The sequence below is a fragment of the Bos indicus x Bos taurus genome, chromosome 28, assembly GCF_003369695.1.
Source record: "Bos indicus x Bos taurus breed Angus x Brahman F1 hybrid chromosome 28, Bos_hybrid_MaternalHap_v2.0, whole genome shotgun sequence".
Lineage (NCBI taxonomy): Eukaryota > Metazoa > Chordata > Mammalia > Artiodactyla > Bovidae > Bos > Bos indicus x Bos taurus.
In genome coordinates, this window is record NC_040103.1 from 43,985,878 (window position 1) to 44,001,979 (window position 16,102).

Genomic DNA, 16,102 nt, shown 5'->3' on the forward strand with positions numbered 1-16,102 from the left:
CTCTCAGTGAGGTGTGAAGTAGGAGCAGGTAGATAGTAGCATATGGGTCAAGATCAGAAAACAAAAATATTCAGAACCACAGAATAAAGAGGAAATACATAAAAGATGGTACAAAGAACCAAAGCCCAAGTTAAGATGCCATAATGTAAAGTCTCAGTAAGGCCCATTAATAAGATTTATGATTTATTTCCTGCATTTCTCCTTCCCTCCTTTACTTCTTCAAAGTAAAACCCTCTATTTGTCAAGAGCAAAGGAAACAGGCAAGCAGATGCCACCGGAGTTGGGAACTAGCAGAAACCAAAGGTGAAGGAGGAGCTAGATTTTAAAAGGACGCCGCAGCTGACCCTTGAACAACGCAGGAGTTAGGACTGCCAACCCTCTGCACAGTCGAAAACCTGCATATAATTTATACTTGGCGCTGCGTATCCAACTGAGCTATCAGAAAAAGAGAAGGGGATACCAGACCACCTGACCTGCCTCCTAAGAAATCTGTTTACAGGTCAAGAAGCAACAGTTAGAACTGGACATGGAACAACAGACCGGTTCCAAATCGGGAAAGGAGTACGTCAAGGCTGTATATTGTCACTCTGCTTGTTTAACTTATATGCAGAGTACATCATGAGAAACGCTGGGCTGGAAGAAGCACCAGCTGGAATCAAGAATCCCGGGAGAAATATCAATAACCTCAGATATGCAATGACACCACCCTTATGGCAGAAAATGAAGAAAAACTAGACAGGCTCTTGATGAAAGTGCAAGAGAAGAGTGAAAAAGTTGGCTTAAAATTCAACATTCAGAAAACTTAAGATCATGGCATCTGGTCCCATCACTTCATGGCAAATAGATGGGGAAACAATGGAAACAGTGACAGACTTTATTTTTTTATTTTTTGGGGCTCCAAAATCACTGCAGATGGTGACTGAGCCATGAAATTAAAAGACACTTGCTCCTTGTAAGAAAGGTTTTGACCAACCTAGACAGCATTGCCAACAAAGGTCCGTCTAGTCTAGGCTATGGTTTTTCCAGTGGTCATGTATGGACGTGGGAGTTGGACTATAAGGAAAGCTGAGTGCCGAAGAATTGATGCTTTTGAGCTGTGGTGTTGGAGAAGACTCTTGAGAGTCCCTTGGACTGCAAGGAGATCCAACCAGTCCATCCTAAAGGAAATCAGTCCTGGGTGTTCACTGGAAGGACTGATGCTGAAGCTGAAACTCCAATACTTTGGCCACCTCATGCGAAGAGTTGACAATTCAACAATGGATAAGAATCAGCAATGGGGGTGAGGGGAAAAACAACTCTTTCTCTTCATTCCAGCAAGTTCCACGTAAGAAGGAAAAACTACCAATAAGAAAAGCTCCTTCAGCCAAGGTAAAGAGTTGAGTTAAAGAACAGGCACGACGCAAGGAGAGAGGTTTGAGAATGCTGCTGGAGTAGAGCAGTAGCTCTCAAACCTTCACATCAGATGAGCTGCGGGCTGTCAAAGCAGAGACGAGTGGGCCTCACCTTCAGAATTTCTAATTCAGAAAGTTCAGGGTAAGGAAGGAGAATTTCTGTCTCAATCAAGTTCCCAAGTGGTGCTGTTGCTGCTGATTCAGGGCTCACACCTTGAGGGCCACGGCAGAGCAGGGTTCTTGGTCTTGGCACTGCTGGCCTCTGGCTGAGACAATTCTCTGTTTGGGGGCATCATGTTTACTGCAGGATGTTTAGTGGCATCTATGCCCTCTACCCACCAGAAGCCAGGAGAACCTCCCCTCAGTTGTGAGAACCAAAAATGTCTCCAGACCTGGCCAGAGGTCGCCCAGGAAGCAGATCACTCACAGGTGGGCACCACCGCACCTGCAGCGGCGGCACAGACTGGAGCACACACAGGTCTGCAGTGAGCGGCGCCCAGGTGGGAATCCTGGCTTCAGCGCTCGAACAAAGGACTTACACTCTCTAGTCCTTGGTCTTCAGTCGTTCATTTGTAAAATACAGTGTCTATATAATGGGGCATTTGTGAAAATCAAATGAAATAAAACATATTGCTTATACTGCACTTGGTACACAGTAAAGCTCTTAAAAACAAGCAGCACCACTGTCTTGACTGCAGATAACCTAGTAGGATATTGAGTAAAACAGAGGAGATTATCTACAAGGCGAACCTTGCGCAAGGGTTAATTCTAGGAGGAGACAAGGCTAAGCCTGGAATGGATAAGAGTTTGCATGTGAAGTGAAGCTGAAATGGTCTGCAGTTTAAGCAGCAGGCCAGGAAAAAGGAAAGGGTTAAAAAGGGAGACAAAAGTCAACTATGAGGAAAAGGGGCTGTGTATATGGCTGCTTGGAGAAGGCAATGGCACCCCACTCCAGTACTCTCGCCTGGAAAATCCCATGGACGGAGGAGCCTGGTGGGCTGCAGTCCATGGGGTCGCTAAGAGTTGGACACGACCAAGCAACTTCACTTTCACTTTTCACTTTCATGCATTGGAGAAGGAAATGGCAACCCACTCCAGTGTTCTTGCCTGGAGAATCCCAGGGACGGGGGAGCCTGGTGGGCTGCCATCTATGAGGTCGCAGAGAGTCGGACACAACTGAAGCAACTTAGCAGCAGCAGCAGCAGCATACGGCTGCTTAACCCAGTAAGCTGTTTTAACATTCCACTTCCAATGGAAGAAGATGCCCTGGTTCTATAGTTAGAATGTTTTGTCCACCCAAAATGCGTATGTTGAAATCTGTTCCTCCAATGTGGTAGTAACTGGGAGCTGAGGCCTTGGGTGATTAGATCATGATGGTGAAGCCATCTTAAATGAGTTTTAGTGCCCTAGTAAAAAGAGACCCCAGGGAGCTCTCTTATTCCTTCTACACCCTGTGTGTGTGTGAAGTTGCTCAGTCATGTCCAACTCTTTGGGATCCCATGAACTGTAGCCTACCAGGCTCCTCTGTCCATGGGATTTTCCAGGCGAGAGTACTGGAGTGGGTTGCCATCTTCTCCAGGGAATCTTCCTGGCCCAGGGATCGAACTCCAGTCTCCCGAACTGCGGGCAGACGCTTTACCGTCTGAGCCACCAGGGAAGCCTTGTGAGGACACAGCAAGAAGACGGCCATCAGTGAATCAGGGAGCAGGTCCTCACCAGACACCGAATCTGCCAGCGCCTTGATCTTGCACTCACCAGCCTCCAGAACTGTGAGAAATAAATCATCCACCCAGTCTATTCTGTTACAACAATCTGAAAGGATTAAGACACTCTGTTTATTTCTGAGTTGGGCATCCCAGGGCTAAGATGGATTAGACCAATAGCACAGCTTGGTAATCCATTTGAAAATATTCCATATTTCACTGTGGTGGAAATGGTTCTTGCAGAAATGTCTTTTTCTAGTGCTTTCCATGTAATCAAAGAGCAACTGAGGCAACAAGGTACTATGCCACTCAGTTTACTAAAAATTTCTTTAACACTGTAAAGAATAATTGCTCAAATAGCTTAGAATCTGACTGCCCCATAAAGTTAATCATTACTTGTCAGTACCATAGCAATACATGATGGGTAAGTACTTTTCACAATTAGTACCACAAGTAAAATACAGAAGGAATCACTGGCCCCGTCCTCTGGAGATGCAGCCACCACACAGCTACCAGGGCACCGAGGGCGCTGCGCCACTGCACCCAGGGACGGCGGGCCTGCCCCGTCCTTCGCTGCCCACTCTACTGCACTGTCTGTACAGGCTCCACGTGGGAACAGGGCATAAATCTGAAAGCCAGATTCACACTGCTTTTATTTCTTTTTACTGTTTTTATCTTCAGATAATATATACTACAAAAATCCTTTTAGTGTTAAATATGAGATCTTATATGTGTTATCAAGAGCTTAACCAAAATGAATACAGAATTTTTTAATGAGCAGAAGCATAAGATGAGTAAACAATCTAAGAAGCCATCTAACAGGAAGATGGCTATGATTATAGATCAAAGTATTATGCCAAATTGATAAAAAACAAAAACCTACCTCAGAGCTAGTAGACAGAGAGATATAAATCATGGAAGAGATTAGAACATGAAATTATCCTCACTCCTCCAACAGAGTAGATTTCTGGATCATGAAATCAATGACACAGCAACATTTAAAAGCAACGGCTTCCATAGCTATTTGAACAAAGCAGGTAAGGTTGGAGTTACAGGACATTAATGTGCTAGATTAATTCCATTAGAATACAGGAGGAATTCTGCCTGAATGAATTTTCACTTTTAGATGCCTATAATTTCCATCCTCCTCGTCTCCACACACATAAATACAACAATGTTTCAAAAACACTGTGATCACTGTTTCAAGGATCCAGGGCACAGAAGGCTCAACCAAGACTGATTATCCATAACTCAGCAAGGTGCCTAGTTCCAACTGCAGCAATTAGTTTCATGAGATGTGTACTATTTAAAATAAATCACGAATGAGACCCTCAACATATACTCCAACCCAAAAACATACAATAACCACACCAAGGGGAAAGTCCACATATTTCATAATAATCTAAAATCTAATATTTTGTTGACCTGTTTAGTTCTCTTTTGGCTCCTACAGTCCTCATGAATCAAATCAAGTCAAGCTGTAAAGCGATGCAGACTTTATTGATTTTAGAGACTGTGAGTCACTAAGAGAAGAAGTCCAAGCAGGTTAAGTTTCCACTGAACTCCAAAGCAGAGGTTCAAAAGCTAGACGAATAAAGACATTAGCTGTAGTCTTGTGAAATATTCAAGGCTGCTTTCATTTGATTAGGAATTTGCTAAGGGCTCTTTATGACAAATATAACAAGGACACTTTAAATCTTTTAAGCTTTGAAGAAAGGCCCAAAAATAAATTAGCGAAGAAGAATTCCATTTGGAACTGAAAGCTAAGGAGTAATATGTTTATTATATACATTCAAAAACTTACTTCTACATTACTTAAAAAAAAAAAAAAGGCTATTGTGAAAGGCCACAATTTTCACTGGCTCTTGGTTAAAGAAACTTGTTCTGATTTGAAATAGTGGTTAACAACCTGGTGCCTTACCTCAGCTTTTCCAAAACTAGACTAAAAATTAATAATGTTCCATGAAATGTTTATAGATGTTTATAGAGATTGTGGTGGGGGGACTGGGTAGGAGTGAGGGAATGGAGAGAGAAAAAACAAAACAAAACAAAAATCCTCTAATATTCTTGCTCTAAAAGTTTTAATATACAAGTAAGTACTAAGTACATTCGATAAAGCTGTTACTAGGTAAGCTGTCCATAATAGTATGGCGTGCACCAGAAGGCCAAGAAGTCTGAAGACACCACTTACATACGAATGCACACGATGCCTGAGCGATGCATAAAATACAACCGCTGTGCTTTATCCTGTTAAATGACAGGTGACTCACACTAAGAGTTCTGTCTAATGTTTTCAATATATTATATTTTAACTTTTTTATCCCATAAAAAAGATGAGTCAAAACAATTCCTTCTAGCCACTACTTTATAAATGTGAGATGACTTTTTTGGTAATCCATTTTAACACAAGCTTGTATTTGTTTTCTCTGAGTCTCTATTGTTGTTCTGTCAATAATAATTTTTAAGATCTAGGTCAAAGATGTCATTTTAGTTAAACAGCACACGTCTCAATTTTTGGGACGAAGAATTCTGATGTACTTGTTTTTTAAATGTAAAACTACACATAACTCTGAAGGAAAAGGTGACTTAGGCACACTTACGTGTATCCTTCAAAACTCAACATTACATCCATTTACCTTTTTTTTTTTTTTCCATTTACCTTTTCACATTAAGTAACACATAAGCAAGAATGCTTAAGTTCATTACTGATAGACTTAAACACCCTCATTTACAGGAACGAGGTTTTACACAATCTGTCTGACAAGTCAGAGGACACCAGCAGACAGGACAACACAAACTCAGCATCCGAATACCTACAGCAAAGGCAAGACTCACACAGTCACTAAGCTGACAGAGAATTTCCTGTGTAGATATTACTTAAGGTACAGACTTCATGCTGTATTTAGTAAGGAAAAAAACGGTAGCTTCCAAAGAGGAATACATTACCAACCTAATCACAACAAAACCTTTCAACTTTAATTTTTTCCATTATATGACTTTTAAATATCCTCTCATTCCGAAACTCTTACCCTCTCACTCTCCACTTTCAGCAGCCACATATGTAAAAAGACAAAAACAGCAGCACCCCACCCCAACCTGACTTGGTTATTTATGGCAACCTTTATGAACTAACACTTCAGCAACATGTGAACCGTGAACTTTCAGATGTTCAAGCTGGTCTTAGCAAAGGCAGAGGAACCAGAGATCAAATTGCCAACATCCGCTGGATCATCGAAAAAGCAAGAGAGTTCCAGAAAAACATCTATTTCTGCTTTATTGACTATTCCAAAGCCTTTGACTGTGTGGATCACAGTAAACTGTGGAAAATTCTGAAAGAGATGGGAATACCAAACCACCTGACCTGCCTCTTGAGAAATCTATATGCAGGTCAGGAAGCAACCGTTAGAACTGGACATGGAACAACAAACTGGTTCCAAATAGGAAAAGGAGTACATCAAGGCTGTATATTGTCACCCTGCTTATTTAACTTCTATGCAGAGTACATCATGAGAAATGCTGGGCTGAAAGAAGCACAAGCTGGAATCAAGATTGCTGGGAGAAATATCAATAAACTCAGATATGCAGATGACACCACCCTTATGGCAGAAAGTGAAGAGGAACTAAAAAGCCTCTTGATGAAAGTGAAAGAGGAGAGTGAAAAAGTTGGCTTAAAGCTCAACATTCAGAAAACGAAGATCATGGCATCCGGTCCCATCACTTCATGCCAAATAGATGGGGAAACAGTGGGAACAGTGCCAGACTTTATTTTTCTGGGCTCCAAAGTCACTGCAGATGGTGACTGTAGCCATGAAATTAAAAGATGCTTCCTCCTTGGAAGGAAAGTTATGACCAACCTAGATAGCATATTCAAAAGCAGAGACATTACTTTGCCAACAAAGGTTCGTCTACTCAAGGCTATGGTTTTTCCTGCCATGTATGGATGTGAGAGTTGGACTGTGAAGAAGGCTGAGAGCTGAAGAATTGATGCTTTTGAACTGTGGTGTTGGAGAAGACTCTTGAGAGTCCCTTGGACTGCAAGGAGATCCAACCAATCCATTTGGAAGGCATCAGCCCTGGGATTTCTTTGGAAGGAATGATGCTGAAGCTGAAACTCCAGTACTTTGGCCACCTCGTGCAAAGAGTTGACTCATTGGAAAAGACTCTGATGCTGGGAGGGACTGGGGGCAAGAGGAGCAGGGGACGACAGAGGATGAGATGGCTGGATGGCATCACTGACTTGATGGACGTGAGTCTCAGTGAACTCTGGGTGTTGGTGATGGACAGGGAGGCCTGGCGTGCTGCGATTTATGGGGTCACAAAGAGTCGGACACGACTGAGCGACTGATCTGATCTGATCTGATCTGATGCAGATGACACCACCCTTATGCCAGAAAGTGAAGAGGAACTAAAGAGCCTCTTGATGAAAGTGAAAGAAGAGAGTGAAGAAGCTGGCTTAAAGCTCAACATTCAGAAAACTAAGATCATGGCATCCGGTCCCATCACTTCATGGGAAATAGATGGGGAAACAATGGGAACAGTGGCTGACTTTATTTTCCTGGGCTTCAAAATCACTGCAGATGGTGACTGCAGCCATGAAATTAAAAGACGTTTACTCCTTGGAAGGAAAGTTATGACCAACCTAAACAGCATATTAAAAAGCAGAGACATTACTTTGTCAACAAAGGTCCGTATAGTCAAGGCTATGGTTTTTCCAGTGGTCATGTATGGATGTGGGAGTTGGACTATAAAGAAAGCTGAGTGCCAAAGAATTGATGCTTTTGAACTGTGGTGTTGGAGAAGACTCTTCAGAGTCCCTTGGACTGCAAGGAGATCCAACCAGTCCATCCTAAAGGAGATCGGTCCTGGGTGTTCATTAGAAGGACTGACGTTGAAGCTGAAACTCCAATACTTTGGCCACCTGATGTGAAGAGCTGACTCATTTGAAAAGACCCTGATTTGGGGAAAGATTGAGGGCAGGAGGAGAAGGGGACGACACAGGATGAGATGGTTGGGTGGCATCACCAATTCGATGGACACGGGTTTGGGTGGACTCTGGGAGTTGGTGATGGACAGGGGGGCCTGGCGTGCTGCAGTTCATGGGTCGCAAAGAGCTGGACACGACTGAGCGACTGAACTGAACTGAATACAAGTGAGAAAATCAGAGGCCTATTCATTCCTATCTTTTCTACTGCAGACATAAAACTAAAACCGGAAAAGAAGATGAAATAGTCGCTAAAACCTTAGGGTTCCTTCAACAACTATTCCATTTACTGAAAAAATTTACTACACAAACCAATTTTAGAATTAAAGTTCTTTATTTTGAATTGACATTTACATTTACTGTGAAATATATGTTCAAAAAGTACACAGAATATATCAAATATGGACGGCCTGATGAATGATGATAAGGCAAACATACATTTTTAAGTACTGTCCAAGTCCAGAAATTGAAACCAGGACCACAGGAACAGAAGCAAAGACCCCACCTGCACGCCCTCCTCAGTCACTACTACCTTAGCATGCTGTGTGAGCTTCACAAGCCAATTCACTGAGAACAAAAAGAAACGGGCCACAGCTTATGTGAGGTGGAAGTATTTAAAGCACCTCGAAAATGCATTAATGGGCTCTCTGGTAGCTCAGACGGTAAAGAAGCTGCCTGCAGTGCGGGAGACCTGGGTTCAATCCCTGGGCTGGGAAGATCCCCTGGGGCAGGCCATGGCACCCCACTCCAGTATTCTCGCCTGGAGAATCCCATGGACAGAGGAGCCTGGCGGCTGTGTCCATGGGGTCACAAAAGAATCGGACATGACTGAGCGACTAAGCACAGCACAAAATGCATTAACAGAGAAACTTTCCTAATATATAGGACATTTTGCTATACTTTGCTGTGAAAAATGCCAGCAATAAGTGTATCGATCCATTTAGAACACAAATTATAGAAGTGTTTGAATTTAATTTTGTGGAACACCACACAGGAGGGCCATAAAACACAGATTATTTTTTCCCAGCATTTCCAACAGCTGGCAGGGAGGAAGACCAATATTAGCATTCAAGATGCAAAAAAATACTAAATAACGGCCATTGCAAGTCGGTAGCATCTAGATACTTAATTATAAATTACAAAATAACAGATTGATTTCTGTAATCCTCCCTGGTCTCTGACAAAATAAAAAAAAGCTTAGTCAATACTTCTCACTTTCATCCTAAATAAGGGCGCTCACACAGCAGGATTACCATGATTCTGGGTCTCTTATTTCTTACACTAAATACCAGCATTTACGTAATAACTATAGCATGGAATCACACTAATGACTGTTTATATTAACACCTCCTGTTCTAAGGTATATGAGCTTAAAAAACCTATTCCTTATAGAACTAGCCAAAGCAAGGTTTAACAAGATAAATGTTAACAGCCCCCAAATAAACTTAAGTGTAAAATATTAAAACTGATATGATCTTAAATTTAAACTTCATTTTTTTTCTTAGCAAAATAAGCCTTTCAGAGTGGAATGTGATATTTAAGTAAAGAATTCCTAAATACTGTTAATGAAAAGCAAATATAATTCATTTATAATTTAAAACCTAGCCAAACACCTGTTTCCCTTCCACTCAAGACCTCCTTTTACTCCAATTCCACGCACATATATGTCTAACTGTCTAATACTTACTTCTCACTAAGCCCTGCAATCCCGAGCAATGTTACCCCTGTGAGCTGTGGCATGGTGAAGTTCTATATTACTACATCTGGAGATTTGAAGGACAGAAAAACACGCAACCGTTTAAACATCCAAGGTCTACTGTTAAGCACACTGACAATGACAGAATAACAGCCATAGAGAAGAGCCTTAATATCTAGACATGATTTACACAAAGAGAATTCCTTAAATCTCTAATATTGGAATGGCTAAGCAAATGATACATCATTTGATGGAATATTATGTAACCATTAAGACTAAAAATGACGAACTTGTGCAACATAGCTTTATGTTATTAATATTTTAAATATGCTTTTATATCTACATATAACTACAAAAATAGAAAAACTTAAATAAAGCAGAAATGAATATTTGGTACAACTGTGAGGACTCCCCCAACCCTCCCACAGGTTTACAAAGTAAATAAAACCTAGAAGGTCAAAAATGTAATAACTCCTCTCTCTCGACAACTATAAAACTATCATCAGCACCTAGCAATCGCCTCATTTTATGATCTACACTAAACACACCAAAACTTGCCACATACCACTCTTACAGGGCTGCTTCTGGGCAAGGTCACCAGATAAAAGAGAAACAACGTCCTGTCTGAGCAGACTGATTCAGAAGAGAGGAAAAATTACTTCCTTACCTCATAGCGAGGTGACAGAGGTATATTAATCCATGGCATGCTTTATTGCCATCACAAGGCATCAAATATAAGCATTACTTCCTGTCAAAACTAACAACTGTATCCAGTTTAAGGCGTAACTACATACACAAGTGAGTATAACTAGTACACTCTAAATAAGGTCTTGTGTCAGTGTCCTGGTTTTGATGCTGAATTATACTTACTTAAGCAATCAACACTGGGGAAGACAGAATAAAGAGTAAGTGAGACCTTCCCTGTATATTTATTTACAATTTCCTGTGAATCTATCATATGAAAACAAAATGTTAAAAAAATATATATATATACACACGACACACATATATACTGCCATTCATTCAAAGTGGATAAAATCCATTCTTCTAACAATACTATCACAGTGGTATTCTTCACCGTGCTGAGAGAAGACTAAATTGCTACAGACTCCTTTGGCGAATATGATTCTATAGCATAAATCCCAGGCCATAAAAGTTGTGGCTTTTGACCTAGCCATTTAATTTCTGGGAATCACCTAAAGAAACAACATCAGATTTGGGAAAACATATATATACATTTATATACATACACATATAAAGATATTACTACAGTAAAACCAAGTAAAATTGATGCAACTTTAGGTGTTTGATATGGGAATCATTAAATTCTCAAAATCTAGGCATGAAATATTATGCAATCATTTGATAATACTGAAAATGGTACAATAATACAATAGGAAATGCATATAATGAGAGACTAAAGCACAATTAAAAATTAGCCACACAAAAGTAACAGGAAATATTTCTGATAAAAATAAAAGATGATAATGGTGTTAGTATGACAGAACTATGTGCATTTTTCTCAAACTTCTCCATTAGAGATATTATATTAGTTTCATAAGTTTAAGAAATAAGCATACTTTTACCTTATCCCAGAAATCAATCAAAGCTGTAAAGTCCCATTTCTTAGAATATGCCACATTGTACTTCAGAATAGCATCCTATGGAAAAAGCATAAATAAAAAGTCATGATACAGTAAAGTGAATTATCTAGGAATAGCCTGTCTCCTTTATGAATTATTTCCAGTATATTTCTTAATGTTCGACAAGTTTCTTCCACCATTAGCTACTCCGTATCAGCAGTTATGAATGAACAGAATGCATACTAATTTTTAGTATTCACTTAAGAAAACTGAGATTAGAAAGGTCAAGTAATAGAGGGGAAATATAATTACTCTAAAACATGTACTCGAAACAGAAGCAATATAATCCAAATGGACAAAAATTGGATCTTGGGGGTTAAAACAAAGGAAATAGTAATAGCAGTGACTTTGGTCTTTACTAGGGTCACACTGCATACACAGACATGCAGTGTGCTAGCACTGAGATTCCATTAGGGGAATAATAAATAATTATTATTTTGAGATTTTCTTCTCTCTACTTAACGGTAGAGATTAATAAAAAATAATAATAAATCAGGGGAAATCCAAAAAGGCTCCCTGGGGAAGAGAGCAATAAAGAAAAGAGACTGAGGTCAAGCTAGTGTGCCATCTACTGGTGTGATCCTCACTGTCTGGATGCTACACGCTACGCCGCGTCAGTCCTGTCGGACTCTGTGGCCCTGTGGATTGGAGCCTGCAAGGCTCCTCTGTCCACAGGATTCTCCAGGCAAGAATACTGGAGTGGGGTGCCATTTCCTTCTTTTCCTTAACCCTAACTGCCTGAATAGGCAGTACTTTACCTGTGGGGTAGGCATAAGACAATCCATTAGTTACACAGAAAGAACTATTATATCGCCTGCTTCTAAATTTCTATTTGATTATATTTTATGATACATATTAAAATAATAGAGAATTTATAAAAAACCATTTATAATCGCAATATACACCTCAAGATTTTTTACTGAAGGTATATGAAGTATGAAAAACATCGTGCTAGATTATTACTATAAACCTAAACTTCCTCATCACTGAAGAAAGGTTTTAAAAGTCAACATTCTGCCAAAGAGCTTCCTGAAAAATACTTCATGTCACATCAATTATCACCAAGCATCTCGCCTAAAAGAAATGAGCCAATAAAAAAGTATATAATCTACTTCAAATAAGAAGATATCCAAGTTCCTTGAAAAAGGAAAAGTCGTCAACCATGAAATACCATGACAAGATAAACAGTTTAATTTACTCTCACAGCTATAATACATTTTCCATTAAGAAGGAAAAGATTCTAAGAATTTTTTCCCCAAAATTACTGGTATTTGATTTCAGGACCTCAAACAAAACTTTAAATAGCAATGTCTGGAACAGCACACAGACAGACAACGCATATCGTGGAACAAGCTCCTGATACACTCAACACCACAGATGAACTGCAAAGACCTGCACCTAAGTGCGAGAAGCCAGACACACGAGCACGCCTCACACAATTCCATTCAAAGAAAATGCAGCCGATATTTCGCTGTTGTTTTTTTTTTTTTTAAAGGCAGATCAACAGCTGCCCGCAGCCAGTGCAGAAAGAGGAAACGGATCACAGAGGGTAAGAAAAATCTCTGCAGGGTGACAGCAACACTCTGTATCTTGGCTGCGGTGAGAGCTTCAAGTGTATAAGCAAATGGCAAACTTAATCAAGTTACATCCTCTAAAAGGATGTACTATCTTATATGTAAATTATTCCTCAAAGTTGGTAAGGAAAAACATTCTAAATAGCATTTATACTCTAATTCTTTAATGGAGTTGTATAATTAGCATTAACTCCTAACTCATATTGACTTTACTTCAGTCTTCAAGTCTCAAAAGTCGTCCACCAGGAGGCCTCCTAATCCCCAGGAAAACCGTGTGCAGGCTAAGTCGCTTCAGTCGTGTCCAACTTCATGCAACCCTATGACTGCAGTCCACCTGGCCCCTCTGTCCACAGGGATTCTCCAGGCATGAATAATGCAGTGGCTTGCCATGCTCTCTTCCAGGGGATCCTCCTGACCCAAGAATGGAGCCCGTGTCTCTTATGCCTCCTGCATTGCCAGGCAGGTTGTTTACCACTAGCCCCACCTGGGAAGCCTGGGTGCTACTCCATACAGTACTCTTAGATGAGTGGTTTGTTTTTTTTTTCAGTTCGTAATTCACAATAAATACAACTTAAAGCACAAAGAAGTCCATTCTTTGCAAATTATCAGACATATTATCCATAGAAATATTACAGTGTAAACCAACTTTTGAGGACACTGTTGCTTTTATAAACTTATAACATCTCTGCTGCTGCTAAGTCGCTTCAGTCATGTCCAGTCATGTCCAGTGTGACCCCAGAGACGGCAGCCCACCAGACTTCCCCGCCCCTGGGATTCTCCAGGCAAGAACACTGGAGTGGGTTGCCATCTAACATCTCTAATCCCTCTTAATTTGACATCAAATAGCATTAAAAAAAATAGCGAAAATATTATTATATTCTATAAGAAGGATTTAATGTTTTCCCTCCCTCTCATCGTGCTTCTTCAGCAAAGGAAACAATTACCGTTAAGTAGAGAGAAGAAAATCTCGATAGATTACTCTGTTACGCTGAATCTACCGTAAAATAAACAAGAAAGGGAAATTCAGATTAATTACCCCTTTTTAAAATAATCATGGCACACTAAGGAATTGCTAAAAGAGGTGAGCAGCAATGTAATTTAGGACACTATGATTATTATGTATTTGTGTTTAAAGGAAAAATATGTAAATTCTTAAATAATCCTGTTGGTAAGGCTATTAAAGGCCCTAAATTAGTGTTTTTCATATAGAGTCTGGACAGTATTCCTGATTGGTCTGCTTGTACTTGAGAGTTTATAAATGTGGTTTTGGAATGAATCAGCTCAGTTCAGTCACTCAGTCATGTCTGATTCTGTGAACCCATGGACTGCAGCATGCCAGGTTCCCTGCCCATCACCAACTCCCGGAGCTTGCCCAAATTCATGTCCATCGAATCAGTGATGCCATCCAACCATCTATACTCTGTTGACCCCTTCTCCTCCTGCCTTCAATCTTTCCCAGCATCAGGTGGCCAAAGTATTGGAGATTCAGCTTCAGCATCAGTCCTTCCAATGACTATTCAGGACTGATTTCCTTTAGGATTGACTGATTTGATCCCCTTGCAGTCCAAGGGACTCTTGAGTCTTCTCCAACACCACAGGTCAAAAGCATCAATTCTTCAGTGCTCAGCTTTCTTTATAGTCCAACTCTCACATCCATACGTAACTACTAGAAAAACCATAGCCTTGACTAGACAAATCTTTGTTGGCAAAGTAATGTCTCTGCTTTTTAATATGCTCTCTAGGTTTGTCATTGCTTTTCTTCCAAGGAGCAAGTGTCTTTTAATTACATGGCTGCAGTGAATTTAATTCATTCACTTTGGAATGAATACAAAGGCCAGAAAAACAACACACTGTAGAAATGAAAGCTGGTATTTTAAATAAAGAAGTACCTAAGATGCACTGCAGTACAGGAATGTCAAATTCTTAAAAACCTGGACCTAAGGTATTTATTTGCAAGCTGATATTCTGCATAGAGACCCCCATCTTTCCCTCTACCAACATTCACCAACTCTGATAAGTTAAAAAGTAGTAAACACAAAGAATTTTTCCTTTATACAGTATAATTTTTAAGTTTATCAGTATACTATTCTGGGGCTCAGATATGTGTTTACAAATCTGTGTGAAAAGCAAATACTGATTACAAATTGTCTTCACAGTGATAATGAACACAACTCAAATGATGGGTCAAAATGTTTAAAATGGAAAAAATCAAATTGATATAACTGGATATAAGTATAAAGAGATTTATTTAGTTTTATGTTTGTACATATGTAATTAATATATGTTTATGTTTATGCACGTGTAATTAACATATTAACAATAAGTAAGCTCTGGCAGACCCTGAGAATTTCTCCCATTTAAAAAAAGTAATTATAAGTCTGAGAAACACTATCCCTAAGAAATGAAATTTTCAAAATATATTATGGTACAATGTATCACAGTTTTTCATTTGAAGGGAAAATAAGAGCTAAGGAAAAAAAAAAGGGAGCGATGGAAAAGGTACAGAAAGTTAAGAATAACTTGTAAGTATAAATGAAAAATCAGTATAAAATCTAAGAAACAGTACATAACAAATTAATTTCTCAAAGAGAACAAAGCCAGTTTTACAGAAGTATAAAAAATCTGTTTATAGTTGTAAAAACTTTTAAAAGCTTATATAAGGCTATAGTGCCAAAAATAAACATATACTCAAAACAATCTAATGGTTGCCCTTATGGACTTAAACGAAATATTTTTTATATCAAAAAAATAAATTATTCCCAAAATGTAAGATTAATAAATTATGAAACTGCTAGAAGCTGTTATTAAAAGCAATAAAAAGTACAATGTTTAATCATTAGCAAACTCAGCTTCCCTTCGGGCAAACAATGCTGAAGTCGTAATTCTTCCCTGATTTACTTTCAAAGACATTTCAGAAGCAGGGTAATTCTAAAACAAAAAGAAAAGCAAAGCCCAGGATCAAAAGAAATTGGATGGGGAATCAAGAAACAGGTCTTATTTCTGGTTCTCCAAATTATTCCGTGTGGCTCCAGGCAAGTCATTTACAACTCTCAATTCTTCTACTCATTGCCTAGAGATGGAGGAGAAACCAAGAATGTCTCTAAAAAGAGTTCC

At 39.5% G+C, this 16,102-nt stretch overlaps 1 protein-coding gene across 3 annotated transcripts in view; it reads right to left on the minus strand.

The window, feature by feature from the left end:
• The window catches only part of PARG (poly(ADP-ribose) glycohydrolase), a 114,541-nt gene that overhangs the window by 85,415 nt on the left and 13,024 nt on the right, over window positions 1-16,102 (minus strand). For all 3 annotated transcript variants that reach the window (XM_027530507.1, XM_027530505.1, XM_027530506.1), the window contains exon 7: window positions 11,358-11,432. In XM_027530507.1, coding sequence (XP_027386308.1) covers window positions 11,358-11,432 — 75 coding nt within the window. The remainder of the gene's footprint in view (window positions 1-11,357; window positions 11,433-16,102) is intronic.